This window comes from Cibotium barometz, chromosome 19 (genome assembly GCF_041138505.1).
Source record: "Cibotium barometz isolate CiBa-2024 chromosome 19, ASM4113850v1, whole genome shotgun sequence".
NCBI classification, from domain to species: domain Eukaryota; kingdom Viridiplantae; phylum Streptophyta; class Polypodiopsida; order Cyatheales; family Cibotiaceae; genus Cibotium; species Cibotium barometz.
The window spans coordinates 38,446,118-38,462,895 of record NC_141064.1 but is presented as its reverse complement, the minus strand read 5'-3'; the positions used below and the strand labels follow the sequence as shown (position 1 = coordinate 38,462,895).

General features: G+C 41.6%; 1 protein-coding gene across 1 annotated transcript; it reads left to right on the top strand.

Moving 5' to 3' along the window:
• The first annotated feature begins 10,654 nt into the window (after positions 1–10,654).
• Positions 10,655–13,772, top strand: LOC147628559 (pentatricopeptide repeat-containing protein At3g09040, mitochondrial-like). The gene has a single exon (XM_086813742.1). The coding sequence runs from the start codon at positions 10,944–10,946 to the stop codon at positions 12,906–12,908; it is 1,965 nt and encodes a 654-aa protein (XP_086669868.1). The 5' UTR covers positions 10,655–10,943; the 3' UTR covers positions 12,909–13,772.
• Positions 13,773–16,778: the final 3,006 nt, after the last annotated feature.

Sequence of the window (16,778 nt, the reverse complement as noted above, 5' to 3'; positions counted from 1 at the left end):
GATTTTGGATATGACCACTACTTCTAGTTTTCATAGCATTCTTGGCAGCATTCGTGTGGATCGAGTTGTTTTGTGATTGAGCAATCAGGGATAGTGTATGAGAGTAGTGTTGAGTTCGTAGAGGCAAGACATTGCATGAGTATGCATATCGATCATATTTTTAGCATATCCTATGACATTGACCTCGAGAGGTTCACATTTGATCTAGGTATTTTCTTGGATCCACTGTTATTGGAGATTGATCTATCATGGGATTTAGGTCATGTAGGGACACCAGTGGTAGAGTTTGTCTATACCTTTGAGGATAACCTTAGTGGCCTTGGAGATTCCATTGGTAGTGAGTTGGTTGATACCACTTATCTCTCTTGTGTAGACACTTTGTCAGTACTTAGTGATGGTGATCTTTATGATGGTCCAGCTTTTATTTTAGAGGGTCACACACATATAGAGTGTCTTGCACATGGAGATATTGTGCATGGGTCGGATCATACTCATACATTGATATGGTGGATCATGCCTTTGACTTTTTGAGTGATGCTAAATGTGACAGTGGCATGTGTTCACATTTGACTCTACATAAGGCCAACCTTGAGATATGTTATTTTGTCTCCTACGGATGTCGACACGAGCCTATGTTCTTTGGAGCTAGGACATTTTCCTTTGGATGCATTCTTTGCCATTTTAGGAGCATAGTTTTTGGATATGTGGCTCAACATTCAGATGCATCTATGACATATTCTAGTCTTGGCCTACATGATTCTTTTGTGCCAGGACCATTTGACATTTTGGCTAGGAGTTTCGAGCTTCTTTGGGCGGATACCTTTCATGCCATATTTACACTGTGGTCATGAGGATGGGGTTATGAGTTTTCCTTTCTACCCTAGGGATACTATCTCTTTGGAGTCGAGCTTTCCTTTTGATCTAGGAGCTACTACCATTTCAACTTTGATGGTTCGAGGTGTATACCATACATATCCCTTTGATCCTGGAGGATACTCGACTAGCTTCGTCATCGAAAGTGGTTCCTTATCCTCTCCAATTGCACCAGATTATCATGGGACCGTTGCCTTGGATTTTCTTTTAATCCAGGAGGTTGCATAGATAGCCTCATCATCAACACGAGCCCTTTATCCTTTCCATTTGACCCAGGGAGTCATATGATTCATGTATGGGTCTTTCACTACATCAACATTCAGTCATGGATGTGATTTTTGGGTTTTATATATAGCCACTTGTATATGTCTTTTCTTTGGGCATGACCACCCTTCGATTTCGAGGATGAAATCATTGTAGGAGGGGATGGTTTGTAATGAAGTAGGTTTGGGTACACATGCACATGGGGAATGGGGCCTAGGCACTTGGGCTTAGGGACATTTACATGTGTACTTTTGGGGGCCTTAGGCTATATTAGGCATAGGGCTCATGGACATTATATCCCTTTTTATGATATTCACTCTATAGACATTCATGTCTACTTGGTGCTCACGCCCAAGCTTTCATGGCCTTTCTTGGCTATTACCCTAGGATGGTGACCCACACCCATGTTGTCACTCCATGCTTTGAGTGGCTAATCCTAGTCTCTTGCATTGGTATCAGAGCCAGTTGTATTGTCTTTTCTTTGGGCATGACGATCCTTCAATTTTTTCAAGGACAAAATCATTGTAGGAGGGGATAGTTTGTAATGAATTAGGTTTGGGTGGGTGCACATGCACATGGGGAATGGGGCCTAGTCACTTAGGATTAGGGACATTTACATGTGTACTTTTGGGGGCCATGGGCTATATTAGGCATAGGGCTCATGGACATTGTACTCTTTTTGATCATATACACTCCAGAGACATTCATGTCTTCTTGGTGCTCATGCCCAAGCTTTCATGGCCTTTCTTGGTTATTACCCTAGGATGGTGACCCACACCCATGTTGTCACTCCATGCTTTGAGTGGACAACCCTAGTCTCTTGCAGTAACTCTCATATTGGAAGGCACACTTGAGTGATTCTACATCACCTCTTAACCCCCTAGCTCTTGCATACTTGCATAAAGGGATTTTGGTTCATGCATTGGATATAGGATTAAGTCAAGATAAGCCTAAATCAAAATTCAAAGGCTTCCATGATGACAACATAAGAATGATTATGCAAACTAAAATAATTTTTACAGCAATTGTAGTGAAGTACAGCAATTGTAGTGAAGTACAATGATAGCTCAATGAGGAATAATAACAAACGCCCTTTCTTCATTAAAATGGCCTCTTATATAGGCAGGTACAAGATACAAGGTGCCAAGAAATTTTACCCTCAATCATCTTCTTAATTCTCTCCCATATTATCTCCTAGCTTTGCCATTCTCTCTCCTTGATTCTAGCTCCCTAGATTCAAGGTGGGCATCTACCACCAAGTTACATTTGTAGAGATTCCCTAATAAATTTGTCTACTTCTATTAAAGGCTTTTACAAAATTGTTTAACCTTTGACAAATGGCATTAAATGTTATTTGCTCAAATATCTCATCCCCAAATACATTAATTTGTCCAATAATCTTACCCTCAAATTGATGACCTCAACCCTAGATCTAATATAGTTGCATTGGCAGTAGACTCATTTGGATGCTCTAGCTCCAACATGATCTCACTCTAAATCTACTCTATTGGTTTTTTTAACAAAATGAGAGGATTCAATTGACATTTATGACAATCATGAGTTTGGATACACATGAGCAAAACATAAAAAGCCCAATCATGATCAATAAGGTTGGCCCCAGGAGAGCTTCTAAATGTTCTCCTTCTTCGCCTTTATGGCTCTAGCTGCAACATGATCTCACTCTAAATCTACTCTATTGGTTTTTTTAACAAAATGAGAGGATTCAATTGACATTTATGACAATCATGAGTTTGGATACACATGAGCAAAATATAAAAAGCCCAATCATGATCAATAAGGTTGGCCTCAGGAGAGCCCAATCATGATCAATAAGGTTGGCCTCAGGGCAGCTTCTAAATGTTCTTCTTCTTCGCCTTTATTGCCTTCTATAAGATTGGTAAAAATCCTTTTCTTGGTGAAACAGTTCTTCTCATAGTGACCAAGTTTACCCCACAAAAGTGATGTTGGCTTTGGCCTTGAAGCTGTACTTAGATTATGCCAAAATGTTGAGCCTATTATATTACTATCCAACCCTAATCGCTCAAAACTTGTAAATTTCAAGTTGGTATTAGAGCCTACCACTATCCCTTAACCATCAACAAACTCATACTGGTTGTCTAGTAGTTTTTTTGAAAGGTTTTCACACAAGACTAGTAGGTGTTCCTGTTGTGTTATTGCTACTAGTAGTTTTTGTGAAAGGTTTTCACAAGACTTGGTGTTCCTTTTGTGCTATTGCTACTAGGTTTTCATAAGACTAGGTGTTCCTTTTATGCTAGTGTCACTAGGTTTTCATAAGAATAGGTTTTCCTTTTGTGTTGAATTGCTAGTAGGTTTTCACAAGACTAGTGTTCCTTTTTTGTGCTAGTAGGTTCTCATAAGACTACTGTTTCTGTTTTTTTGTGCTATTGTTAGTAGGCTTTCACAAGACTAGTGCTATTGTTAGTAGGTTTCAACACAAGACGTGTTCCTTTTTTGGTGCTATTGTTAGTAGGTTCTCACAAGACTAGGTGTTCCTTTATTACATGACAACCAATTATTGTGCTAGTGCAGTGGTTTTTTGCATTGTTTATATGTGCGTGATACACTTCTAATTTAGTTAACTTAGCTTCAATTTTTATTTCTAGCATATTGAGTTTGCATTGTTTATATATGCGTGATACACTTCTATTTTAGTTAACTTAGCTTCAAAATTGATTAACAAATTTCCTCACAAGGTAAATTGAACAAAGTTTATGATTGTTTGGTGAGGTAATCAAAGTTCAATATAATTTGTATCCAGAAAACATTCTGCCATCCCACGTAAGATGATGGTTTCTTTTATGCATAAAGGATACCACGATTAGTATAAGGCCATGATCTTGAGTTCCCCCCAAGTTATCACTTCCAAGTAGGAAAGCCTATAGTAAACTCTTTAACTTCTTTGGGGTGTGTGTAAAAGGGCCCCTACTTCTTGTTCAGAGATAGTTTGCAAACTATCTATCTATCTATACAAGATTAACCACAACCCCACCTCCCTCCATGTGGGCAAAGGAGGGGGCTAATTCAAAATAACCACTCCTCTTGCAAGCGTGAGGAAGAGGAGCCAAATCTCACATCTTCCAATGCAATTTTGAATTTGAATCTAAGAAGATCTCATCTCACATCTTTCAATGAAATCTTTGTATACATGCTTACATACCTATGTTGAAATATACAAGTGAATAGGGTGTGTGCGGGAACAAGCCCTTGGTTAGAGGCTGTAAAAAAAGAGAATGTGTAAATGTGAGAGAACCTGTGAAAAGGTGAGAAGAATCTACTGGGAGAGAATAAAGGGTAGCATGAGAAGATTTGGGAAGTGTGGAGATATTTTGGGAGATATTCTGGGAAAAGTGAAGAGGTGGAGAGAATCAAGCAAAAGAGGTGGAGTGAATCAAGGAGAAATAAGTGGTATTAGATGCTTGGATGTAAACTCTATAAATTGAGGCATTGGCCTAATGAGAATTTGCTGGTTTTTGATTATCCATGCCTATATTAAGCTATTTGCTAATTGCTCACTAATTATATCTTAATTATTTGCTAATTACTCACTAATTACATCTTAATTATTTACTAATCACTTTGTTAATGATGTTGATTCTAGTATTTGATCTACCATAGTTCATCACATTGCTCTAATTTCAACATGGTATCAGAGCCATGCCTAGAATCCATCAGGTTTATGAGTCCATTATCTAATTAATTAGGATTAGTAGATAATTAAAAATTAATCAAAATTTTAGTTATTTTTCAACTCACCTCTGCACCCCTAGCCAATGGAGGAGCTCCCTCTCCTTGCACACTTAAAATTAGGCCTATTGCTTCTAACACAACATAGCCAGCTCATAGGTGATTCAGCTCATCGAAATAGAAGCGCAAACCGTCGATGGGATAAGGAGAAATCGCGATTTTCGCTGGCGCCATTTTTCTGAGGAGGTTTTGACATTGTTGCTTCATCCAATCAAATTGCTCTAATTCCTCATAGCTCCAGGGGTTTTCAAGCATGCTCTACAAGCTGGTGAAGTCAGAATTCAATTTGATCAAGTCTACAGTGAGATCCAAGCTCTTCACCAAATCTGCAGGTGACTTTGGTAAAACAGAGATTAAGCTTCAATATTTGGTTAAATCTTGTGTTTATTGGCTTAATCCTCTACTAGACTCATTGCTATTGATGGCCTTGAAAGCATTTGAGCTCATTTGAAGTCTAAGGCACCAGATTTGGACTCCCCGCATACTCTGTTTTTTGCACACAAAACAGTGGATTAATTTACTAATCAGTTGATTAATCAATGCTAATCACTATATTTTGGTGTAATTGAGAGTTTAAATTAACCATTAGGTATCTGATACAGGTCCCTATGACTTCAGATTGTAATTCGGAGTTGGTTTGATACTTCAACCATTCCGTACAAATTGGTTACCTTTGATTTGATGTAATTTCTGGTAAAATTGTGCTGATAAATTTGTGATAATCATCATTTTGCATTTAACCCTTGGTTAATGCCTGTGAATCTCACTCAAATTCAAGATTATTCACAGCCAGAGTTGCATTTGGGAATGTGCATAAGAATGAATGCTATACGCATTATGTATTGGGCACATTACATCAGTGTAAAAATGGGATCAGACACTGCCCTTGTCCAGAATAAGGCAAGAGGTAAGACCTCCCGCATAGATTTGGGTTTGCATTGCATAATGACACAAGATAAACAGAAAAAGCCCAAAAGAATTGTCAACAAAATGTTTAAACATGTTGCTCACATGGAGCAAGAAGACCTAACGGACAAGCTCATGGCCCCAGCCATGAAAGAAGAAGAACATCTCCTTCCAAGAGGAAGATCCACACCAAGAAGAAAAGCTGAAGGAAGACATGGACATGAGAAGAGAAGCTGCCACAAGAAGACTGAAAGAAGAGGAAGACACGGACGCGTGGAGAGAAGCTGCCACGACAAGAAGATTGAAGACAAGAGAAGATGTGAGGCTCCAAAGAGTGAGGAGCCATGTGAAAATCTGAGAGAGAGAGAGAGAGAGAGAGAGAGAGAGAGAGAGAGAGAGAGAGAGAGAGACGCCACAACCCAATGTAACCTGCCCCAACAAAGTAAAACCACCTCTGGGCCACTGATGATGTAGGCCACGTGGTAGATAGATGTATGTGTGAGCACTTTAGTCAAGGTCGCGGGCACTTGTAGTAGCCTTGGACACATAGAGAAAGAGAGTGTCAAGGACTATGAGTTTAGGGACTTGAGGCACTGGTCGCGGGCTATCGAGTAAGAGAGAAACTTGGTACAGGGTCCAGGTGTGCTAAGTTAACTTGAGGGGAGGTGTGCTAGACACTGGTCCGCGGACTATCAAGTAAGAGAGAAACTTGGTATAGGGTCCAAGTGTGCTAGAGAGTATTCACTTGAGGGGAGGTGTTGAAATATACAAGTGAATAGGGTGTGTGCGGGAACAAGCCCTTGGTTAGAGGCTGTAAAAGAGAATGTGTAAATGTGAGAGAACTTGTGAAAAGGTGAGAAGAATCTACTGGGAGAGAATAAAGGGTAGCATGAGAAGATTTAGGACGTGTGGAGATATTCTGGTAAAAGTGAAGAGGTGGATAGAATCAAGCAAAAGAGATGGAGTGAATCAAGGAGAAATTTGTGGGATTAGATGCTTGGATATAAACTCTATAAATTGAGGCATTGGCCTAATGAGAATTTGCTGGTTTTTGATTATCCATGCCTACATTAAGCTATTTATTAATTGCTTACATCTTAATTATTTACTAATCACTTTGTTAATGATGTTGATTCTAGTATTTGATCCACCATAGCTCATCACATTGCTCTAATTTCAACAACCTATAGATACACACACTTATATATATTATGTATGTATGTGTATCTATAGGTATGTAAGCATGTATATATAAATAGTGTGCATGTGCATGTGCATGTATGTGTGTGTGTGTGTGTGTGTGTGTGTGTGAGAGAGAGAGAGAGAGAGAGAGAGAGAGAGAGAGAGAGAGAGAGATTACATGTAAGATTCATTTATTTGAGAGTGAGCACACCTCACCACTCATCCCTATCATTAAAATTTAATTAATTAAAATTATATATATATGTGTAAATCTATTTAAGTGTGTGTGTGTGTGTGTGTGTGTGTGTGTGAGAGAGAGAGAGAGAGAGAGAGAGAGAGAGAGTTTCTATGTGAGAGAGTGTCTGTGTGTGCATGAGAGAGAGAGAGAGAGAGCCTGAGAATTTCTATGTAGGAGATAGTTTGTGTGGGAGGAGATAGTGTGTGTTTTCATTAGTGTATGTGTGTGAGAGTGTGTAGGGGGAAAGAGTGTGTGTTTGCATTGGTACATGTGCATGTGTGTACATGTGTGTGTGTGTGTGTGTGTGTGTGTGAGAGTGGAGAGAGAGAGAGAGAGAGAGAGAGAGAGAGGGAGAAACACACAGAGAGACAGAGACATGGAAGTCTAGGTGTGAGAGTGTGTAGGGGAAAAGAGTGTGTGTTTGCATTAGTACATGTGCATGTGTGTACATGTGTGTGTGTGTGTAAGAGAGAGAGACAGAGAGAGAGTTTCGACATTTGAGAGTGTGTGCATGTGTATGTGAGAGAAAGAGAGTGTGCATGTGTATGTGCATGTGTGTGTGTGTGTGTGTGAGAGAGAGAGAGAGAGAGAGAGAGAGAGAGAGAGAGATTACATGTAAGATGCATTTATTTGAGAGTGAGAACACCTCACCACTCATCCCTACCATTAAAATTTAATCTAAAATTTAATTAATTAAAATTATATATGTGTGTAAATCTATTTAAGTGTGTGTGTGTGTGTGTGTGTGTGTGTGTGTGTGAGAGAGAGAGAGAGAGAGAGAGAGAGAGTTTCTATGTGAGAGAATGTGCGTGAAGAGAGAGTTTCTATGTGAGAGAGTGTGCGTGGAGAGAGAGAGAGAGAGAGAGAGAGAGAGAGAGGCTGAGAATTTCTATGTAGGAGATAGTTTGTGTGGGAGGAGATAGTGTGTGTTTTCGTTAGTGTATGTGCGGTGTGTAGATGTGTGTGTGTGTATGTGTGTGTGTGTGTGTATGTGCCGTGTGTGTGTGTGAGAGAGAGAGAGAGAGAGAGAGAGATGGTTGTAGAGAGGGAATAGTTCTTTTTTGGAACCTTGGTCGACGCAGCAATGCGCGGGTGCAATACTAGTTACATATTAACGAGAGACCCTTTTTGCCTACGTGGCATGCTGAGACCACACTGGCATGAAATGGGTGCAAGGAATAACGCCAAGTGCTAGATTGTTATGGGAAAAAAAGACCTTGAGTGATGGTGGTCATCTGCTTCCCCTTCTGGAATGTCCATGGCCTGCGAGGCAAGTATAGTCTTCATGGCTTCCCCTTGAAAGCTTGTGTGAGGTCGGATGGGGGGGAGACGGTGCCAGGGTTGGAGCTGCTTAAGGAGGCTAGGGCATAGGCGGTGGTGTTGGAGGCGCTGGGGTTCATATGGAAGTGCACCAGGCCCTTCAGGAACACGAAGACTTCACCCTAGTACAAAGTCTGGGTGTAGTCGAGTTTGTTGGAGGAGTTGACCAAGCCCACCACGAGAGAGCCGCCTAGCACGTAGAGGAGCTCGGTGACGCGAGGGCGAGTGTGTGGGGGGTGTTTTGAGATGCCCATCCTGAGATCTTAGGAAGGCCACTGAGATGCCCAGCTCGCCCAGCACCCGCCGCGAAGGCCCTAAGGGCCTTGAAAGCGCCGACGGGCGTGTTGGGCCCTCTCCAGAAGCCCGTGAATGTGAAGAAGCCTTCGTCGAGCTCGCTCGCATTCAAGCCTGTGGGCACTTGGAAGTCGGTGGTCAACTCTGGGTGGCTGGCATTCGCGAGTTACAGAGGTAGCAGTAGCACCACCACGCAGAGAAGAAGGTAATCTGTTGATGATGCAGCAGCCATAACGTTGAGTGTGAGTGTGTCTGGAGTTATTAATGTTAGGAGGTTTGCCAACAACAAAGTTCTTGCTCCCTTTTTATGCACTACATGTCCTCAGCAACCTCCAACCTACGGGCGCCATCTAGAGCTACCTTCTACACTTAACTTGGCAACCTCCAATGCGACAAACGCTTGCGTACATGCAGATGATGGCTGCTGGTCTTCCTCCTCTGTGGGGTGACCATGCAGGGCAGTTGCTGGTGGCCATGCCGTTCCCATACGAGGACCGTCATCTATCTATCTATCTATTTTACATATTATTGACAAGCACTATTTTTGCAATGTGATAAGCTGGAGGATGAGAGAGTTGAATCTATTACATATTATTGCTGAACACTATTTTTGCAATGTGGCAAGCTGGAGGATGAGAGAGCTGAAATGGAGCAACCAGATGGCTGACCCTTCGTTTCGTTTGCTCATGCACCTGCAACGCTTCGTTTCAGTTGATCGCTTGATTGGTGGTGCGCCTGCAACACGCTTTGAGTCCGACAAGGTTAATAATATGGCAAATTGTAAACCCAAAAGCCAGATTTCAAAAGAAAGACAAATACCAGTGACACAGCTCCAAGACGTGGCACGCTTCCAGTCTCACATGCCGTCATGGTAAATCACAAATCGAAAGGCCAGAATTTGAAAACAAGACATTATTAAGTACCAGTGACAAAGCTGCTACAAGGGATGATGAAGCAATGACACGACATGCTCCCACTGATCTCATAGATCGCAAGTTGAAGAGTTGACCTTGGAAGGGTCCAATAGATGTGATGGCGACATGCTCCGAGTCTCTCACACAGGCAATTCAAAGATCTGGCGCATTCGACGAGGGAAAGCACGTCGATGGTGGGCTCACTATCTCAGAGTACAGTGGGGCTCATCGCAAATCGGAGAGCCAAAAACAAAATATGGTTTTAAATAGCTTGGGGGCCTAAGCATCGGTTCAAGAAGCAAGCGGCCTCAGAGTCAAACAACAAGAATGTCAAAGATAGCGACGGCCAAGTGTTTATATTTTCTGATTTGTATACTTTTCTCCATTGTCTTATACACTAGTGTTCGAGAAATCGTTTTTTAACAGCTATATAGATGAATCCCCTTCGTGCTAGGAAGAGTAGGACTTTGGTGCGATGTGTAAGAGAGAGAATACACATACCTATAGATACATAGATAAACACACATACACACACACATCTCACGCACATATATTATGTGGGGGCAAGCCTAGGAGTGAGAGAGAGTCAAAGAGAGAGAGAGATGGCTATAGAGAGGGAATCGGTTCTTTTCTGGAACCTTGGACCCGCAGCAACACGCGGGTCCAATACTAGTATACAATGAATGGGTGAGTGGTGGGCCCTTATAGTGGAAAAGTTTGTAAATTCATGGAAGAAAAAAACCAATATACAAGAACCTTAGACATTAAAAAAAACCAATATAAAAGAACATTCAACATTAAATTACAAAAGAAGGCATGTAAGTGATATATATTCGGCTTCAAAGATTTAAAGCTATAAGTTGTAGAAAAAATTATATACTGTGAAAACGCCTAGGAAGGATTACTATGCAGATCCCTCCCAATGGCCGTTGAAGCAAGCTCCTGTTGCTATTTGGAGAATGGAAGAAGAGTTGCCCAGAGGAGGAGTGCTGCGAGAGCAGAAAAACTGCTACAATAACTACAACAATAGCGGCGGTGGTAATGGTGGCTGGGAGAGGCTCAGAGTCTCCGGAAGGAGAAGCAGGGACAAGCCTAGCCCTGGCTATTCAGCTTCGGAACGCCGACACATGGGCTTCTGATTGGAGAACGGATCCATCCGATGGTTGGAATTTGCAGATCATCTCACAATGCTTCCCCAGCCCTCGATTGACAACTTTGCACACATCGTGCTCAAGCGCAGAAAAGACAGATACCTAGCTACCCATGCTCTCCGCTTGCATGCCTACATGCGTGAAAATGGGCTGGAAGCTCATACATCACTTGGTAACTACTTAGTCTCCATGTTGGTGGAAGGTGGAAGCATGTGCAATGCTCAAAAAGTCTTTGACAGGTTGTTGTCCAGGAGTAAATGTTCCTGGAATTCTCTAATTAATGGTTACATCAAATGTGGAGCGTCCAGGCATGCCCTCACCCTACACCGCAAAATGCAACAAGAAGAAGATTATCTACATCCGTCTCCATATACTTTAGTTGCCTTATTGACTGCTTGCGCGAAGCTGAAAGATGTGGAGAGCGGTGGCGAAATACATGCTCTGGTTGTCAGAAAGGGATTGTTGGAAAACAATTGTTTTGTTGGCAATGCCTTGGTTGATATGTATGCCAAATGTGGCATGCTTGAAAAAGCACAAGAAGTGTTTGACAAGCTTCCAATTCGTGATGTAGTCACGTGGAATGCATTAATTGCAGGATATGTGCAGCATGAACGTGGCGAGGAAGCACTGAACTGTTTTGAACTTATGCAACTTCAGGGTGTCTCTCCTGATGCTGTCACCTTCACTTGTAGCTTGAAAGCCTGTGGCAGCATTGGAGCCACAGACAAGGGCAGAGATATACATGTTGACATTGAAAGAAAAGGATTGTTGGAAAGCAACCTTGTTGTTGGCAATTCATTGGTCGACATGTATGCCAAGTGTGGCTCACTTGCAAAAGCGCAGGAAGTGTTTGACATGCTTCCAGTTCGTAATGTAGTCTCATGGACTGCACTCATTACAGGATATGTGCAACATGAACGTGGCAAGGAAGCACTGGACTGTTTTGAACAGATGCAACTCCAGGGCATCTCTCCAGATGCTGTCACCCTTGTTTGCAGCTTGAAAGCCTGTGGCAGGATTGGAGCCACAGACAAGGGTAGAGAAATACATGCTTACATTGAAAGAAAAGGGTTGTTGGAAAGCAATCTTCTTGTTGGCACTGCCTTGGTTGACATGTATGCCAAATGTGGCATGCTAGCAAAAGCACAGGAAGTGTTTGACAAGCTTCCAGTTCGTAATGTAGTCTCATGGAATGCACTGATTGCAGGATATGCACAACACGAGCAAGGCGAGGAAGCCCTGGACTGTTTTGAATGGATGCAACTCCAGGGTGTCTTGCCAGATGCTGCCACATTTACCTGCAGCTTGAAAGCTTGTGGCAGCATTGGAGCCGCAGACAAGGGCAGAGAAATACATGCTGACATTGAACAAAAAGGGTTATTAAAAACAAACCAATCTGCTGGCAATGCGTTGGTTGATATGTATGCCAAATGTGGCATGCTAGCAAAAGCACAGGAAGTGTTTGACAAGCTTGCAATTCGAAACATAGTCTCATGGAATGCACTGATTACAGGATACGCCCAGCTTGGAGAAATTGCAAATGTTCTCTGTATCTTTGACCAAATGAGAGGAGAAGGTATTAAGGCAAGCCCTGTGACATTCGTTAGTGTTCTTAATGCTTGCAGTCATGCAGGTCTGGTAGATAAGGGCCAGACATACTTCGAGGCCATGAGTGAAGACTATGGCATCACTCCAGCTCTTGAGCACCACACTTGCATGGTCGATCTCCTTGGCCGAGCAGGCCAATTAGACATGGCAGTAGCAGTGATGAAGAAAACACCCTCTCATCCCAATATTGTGATGTGGCTTACCATGTTGGGTGCTTGTCGAAAGTGGGGCAATGTGGAGCTTGGAAGGCAGGCCTTTGAACAGGCAGTGTGGTTGGATGAAAAGGAAGGTGCATCATATGTTTGTATGTATAACATCTATGTAGATGCTGGCATGCAGAAAGATGCAAAGGTGGTGGAGGCAATGAGAGTGAGAAAACAAGCATGGAAGTAGCCTGGATGGATTGATGATGGCAGGACTGTGCTCTTTCTCATATGCCGTGCACATGGCTTAGGTTATGCACCGATCGCGAAGTGAATGTGTTGAATGATGTGGAGGCAGGCGAGGGGTCCAGCAACTCAGCTAGTGCGGGGCTTAAGTTTGGCATGATTGATTAGAGGCGGGGGCCTAACCTTTGTTACAGGCATCATTGAAAAAATAGCACTGTCTATTTCGCTGTGTGTGTGTGTGAGAGAGAGAGAGAGAGGGAGAGGGAGGGAGAGAGAGAGAGAGAGCTATCGGGGCTGTTGTAAAGCACTGGAGCACCCTGGATAGAGCATTCGAGCTCCCTCGATTGAAGCAACGTTTGGAGTGTGAAGAGCAGTGTGCACTGAAGCACCCTCGACCAGAGTAATGTTTGGAGCATGAAGAGCAGTGTCCACTGGAGCTCCCTCGATCGAAGCAATGTTTGGAGCGTGAAGAGAGTGTGATATGATTTGATCCGACACGGTCACCTGGGTGTGAGAAGCATGAGGGGTACACCGCGGGGGGGGAGCTGCCATGTGGGGTAGCTGGGAGTCACCACGTGGCACTCTCAATCCTTCATTAATAGATAGATATATAGATAGTGTCGTATATCAAAAGACCATGCATAAATTGGAAAAAAAATAGCGCAGGCTGGAGGATACTTTGAAAGAAGATGGCTCTCACCCACGAGGGAGGACACATAAGAAGTGTATAAGCCATAAAAGATGCAGGAAATTTAGGGAGAGAGAATGAATTGTGTTTGGGGAGGAAGAAGAAAAAGAAGTATAACCTCCCTTCACCTTCCAACCGACTCATGAATTCTTCTTTTTATAAAATTCATATAAAAAGGTTTATTACATTGCATTTGTAAATCTTTGAAGAGGTCTTATTGAAAAGAAACCTAATAAACTAAACTTCCCTAAACTATTGCCAAGCATGGGAGCATAAGAAAACGTGAATGGCATTTAAAATTGCGAATCCGCTAAATATGTTGACACTTACAACTCGTCAAAAGATGTTACAATGAGTACAAATGAAAGGCATAAATGTCGATTAATCGACATAAAGCGTTAATTTTGTTGATGTAGAACCGTGTCTTGTTAGCCTTTTTGGTGCCAAAATGGGAGGCTATCATTCCTCTCCCACTTAATTGGTGAGCATCCCCGTGAACCAAATGTAGAAAGAGGTCTTCTATTATGATACTTCAAAGAAACACTACTCAACATTTCACTCCTCCGAACACACTTCTCCACAATCTCCACACTTCAAACTCTCCTTCTCATAGTCTCACCACCTAATCTTCAAATCTTCAACAATGGCAATCTCCTACCAATAAAACACAAACCCTCAACACTTTGCACTCAAAAACATGCATCCCACACCAATCAAAAAAAGAAATTAATACTCTGCCTTCAAGCACCAATGAGAAACCCAACAAGATATTACAATAAAGAACCATGATTGCAAGGAGCCACAACCAAGGGAGGCACCATGTTGTCTTGCAGGCTTGGCGGAGAAGAAGAAGTGTGCCTCCAAAGCAATCAATAGCCCACATTCCTTCATCATTTCCTTTGTGCAAATCCTAATGTGAAAAGCATAATCGCTATAAAGTGCCTCCCCCACCTCTCAAATCTCTTCACTCTCTCAATGGGCAACATAAGAGGGGGAGAGAATGAATCCCTTTCTTTCAAATTCTTATAAAAAGGTTTATTACATTGCATTTGTAAACCTTTGAAGAGGCCTTATTGAGAAGAAACCTAATAAACTAGACTTCCCTAAACTATTGCCAAGCATGGGAGCATAAGAAAATGTGACGGGCATTTAAAATTACGGACCCGCTAAATATGCCGACACTTATAACTTGCCAAAAGATATTACAATGAGTGCAAATGACAGGCATCAATGTCGATTAATTGACATAAAATGCTATGTAGGACCATGTCTTCTTAGCCTTTTTGGTGCCAAAATCGGTGACTATCACTTCAACCCTTGACTCCAATATATCCAAAGTGAATATGATGTCATGCATGCTCTTGTTCCCAAACGTGAACAAAACCTTGGTTACAAAAGCATAGGGAGCCATATTGGAGTTGTCTCTAAAACGAAAACGACAAATAAGTAAGCTTCAAGAAACACACTCATGCAAAAAGATAAATGTCTGCATACCTTGATATCCATACACCCACCTTTCAAATCTATACCCACATACATAATCATGCTTTGATATTCATACACATGCCAATTATGCTATAAACCAATTACCATACAAATACACATACATAATATCCACCAACATAAATGCAAATAGAAACCAAATATGCACTTGACTTTATCACCTAGTAGCATCTAAGGTCTCTTTATAAACAAATCAGTTGTTTATGAGCGTATCACTTTTAGAAGAAGAGCTTACTATTAGATCATCATTTGTAAGAAGAATCTTCACTCCTTAGAAAGTTTGTGTCCGTGATGCAACATATATTTGCCCATGTGTAAAAATAGGTGTGACCAAATACAACCATAACACACTTAGTGTTTGCCCTTGTGCTTTATAATTATTGCAAATGCCAAATGCACTGGAAATTACCTACATCTTATGTTGAATATCTTGCAACATATAATTGTAATTCGAGAAAGGAAAACTCTCTTCCCAAATTTACTACCTATGATGATTTTGTTTCAAACACCTTCTAGTGAAATGTCTTTCATATTATTCGAGTACCATTACATAGCCCTCACCTTGGATCTAAGTTAATGGAGCAATATAATAGGGGCTTCAAGTTTTACGTCTAAGCAATGGGGTGGAAAACCTCCCCCAAGGTTGAGGGTGTTTAAGAACTCAATGGAGTACAGAAAAGAGTTCTCTTCACTGTCCACAATTAAATCAACAAACGAAAATATTGTGTAGCATGACCAAGCATAGCATCCAATGGAGTACATAAAACAATTGTCTTCATTGTCTATAATTAAATCCGCACTAAAATATTATGTAGCTTGACCAGGCATAGCATCCAATGCAGTCTTATTCGCAGTATCAACCTCACTATTTTTGGGAGCCAAGATGGCATGCTCACTAAAATATGTAGCATAATTTGTGAAACTCAATTATGAGTATACCAAATTGATGAAGTTTATAAAAGCAAATATCTTGGTAGCTCTACAATGTTATTACTACCACAATTTATTCCATTGCAAATGTGTTCCATTCCTTGAACTTATTGCTTTCATCATTGTGTCTAGTGGGCTATCCGCATGTTTTCAATCAACTTAAACCTAATTCCATAAGAAGGAATAACACATCACATCCACAATGTTTTCCCTCTTGCCTTTCATAACAACATGCAAAATCTACCTAAAATCTACCCCAAATAAAAGTAAATTTTCACCAAATGGCTTATCTAAACACATTATATCTCTTAAGTTTCTATCTAATGCTTTTAAAGCATATTGATACTTATTTGCGAGTGCTCCTAATGTGTGCACTATTACAGGTGGTTGCAAGATGAGGGTACTCACTTTCGTTCACTCTCTCTAAAATTGGGACATCGATGCAACTCGGGCAGAGTATCTCGATCGTGATATCGCCATCAATTAAAACATGACATGTGCCTCTCGAGCCTAAAGCCCCATATCTCGATCAAGATACTAACTAATGCCACGCCAACAGGTTCAGGTTTCAAACCACCATCTATGTCACTACTAGTACATGTCACCGCCACCTTGTTATCTCAATTGAGATATGTAGGCCACTTGGATCCGCGTCAATGCCACAGTGGATCCCCCACGACTTGCCCGCTCGGGTGTACATTCAACATATTCAATGATGCTATCTCCATCGTCCATGTATCTCGAACGATATAA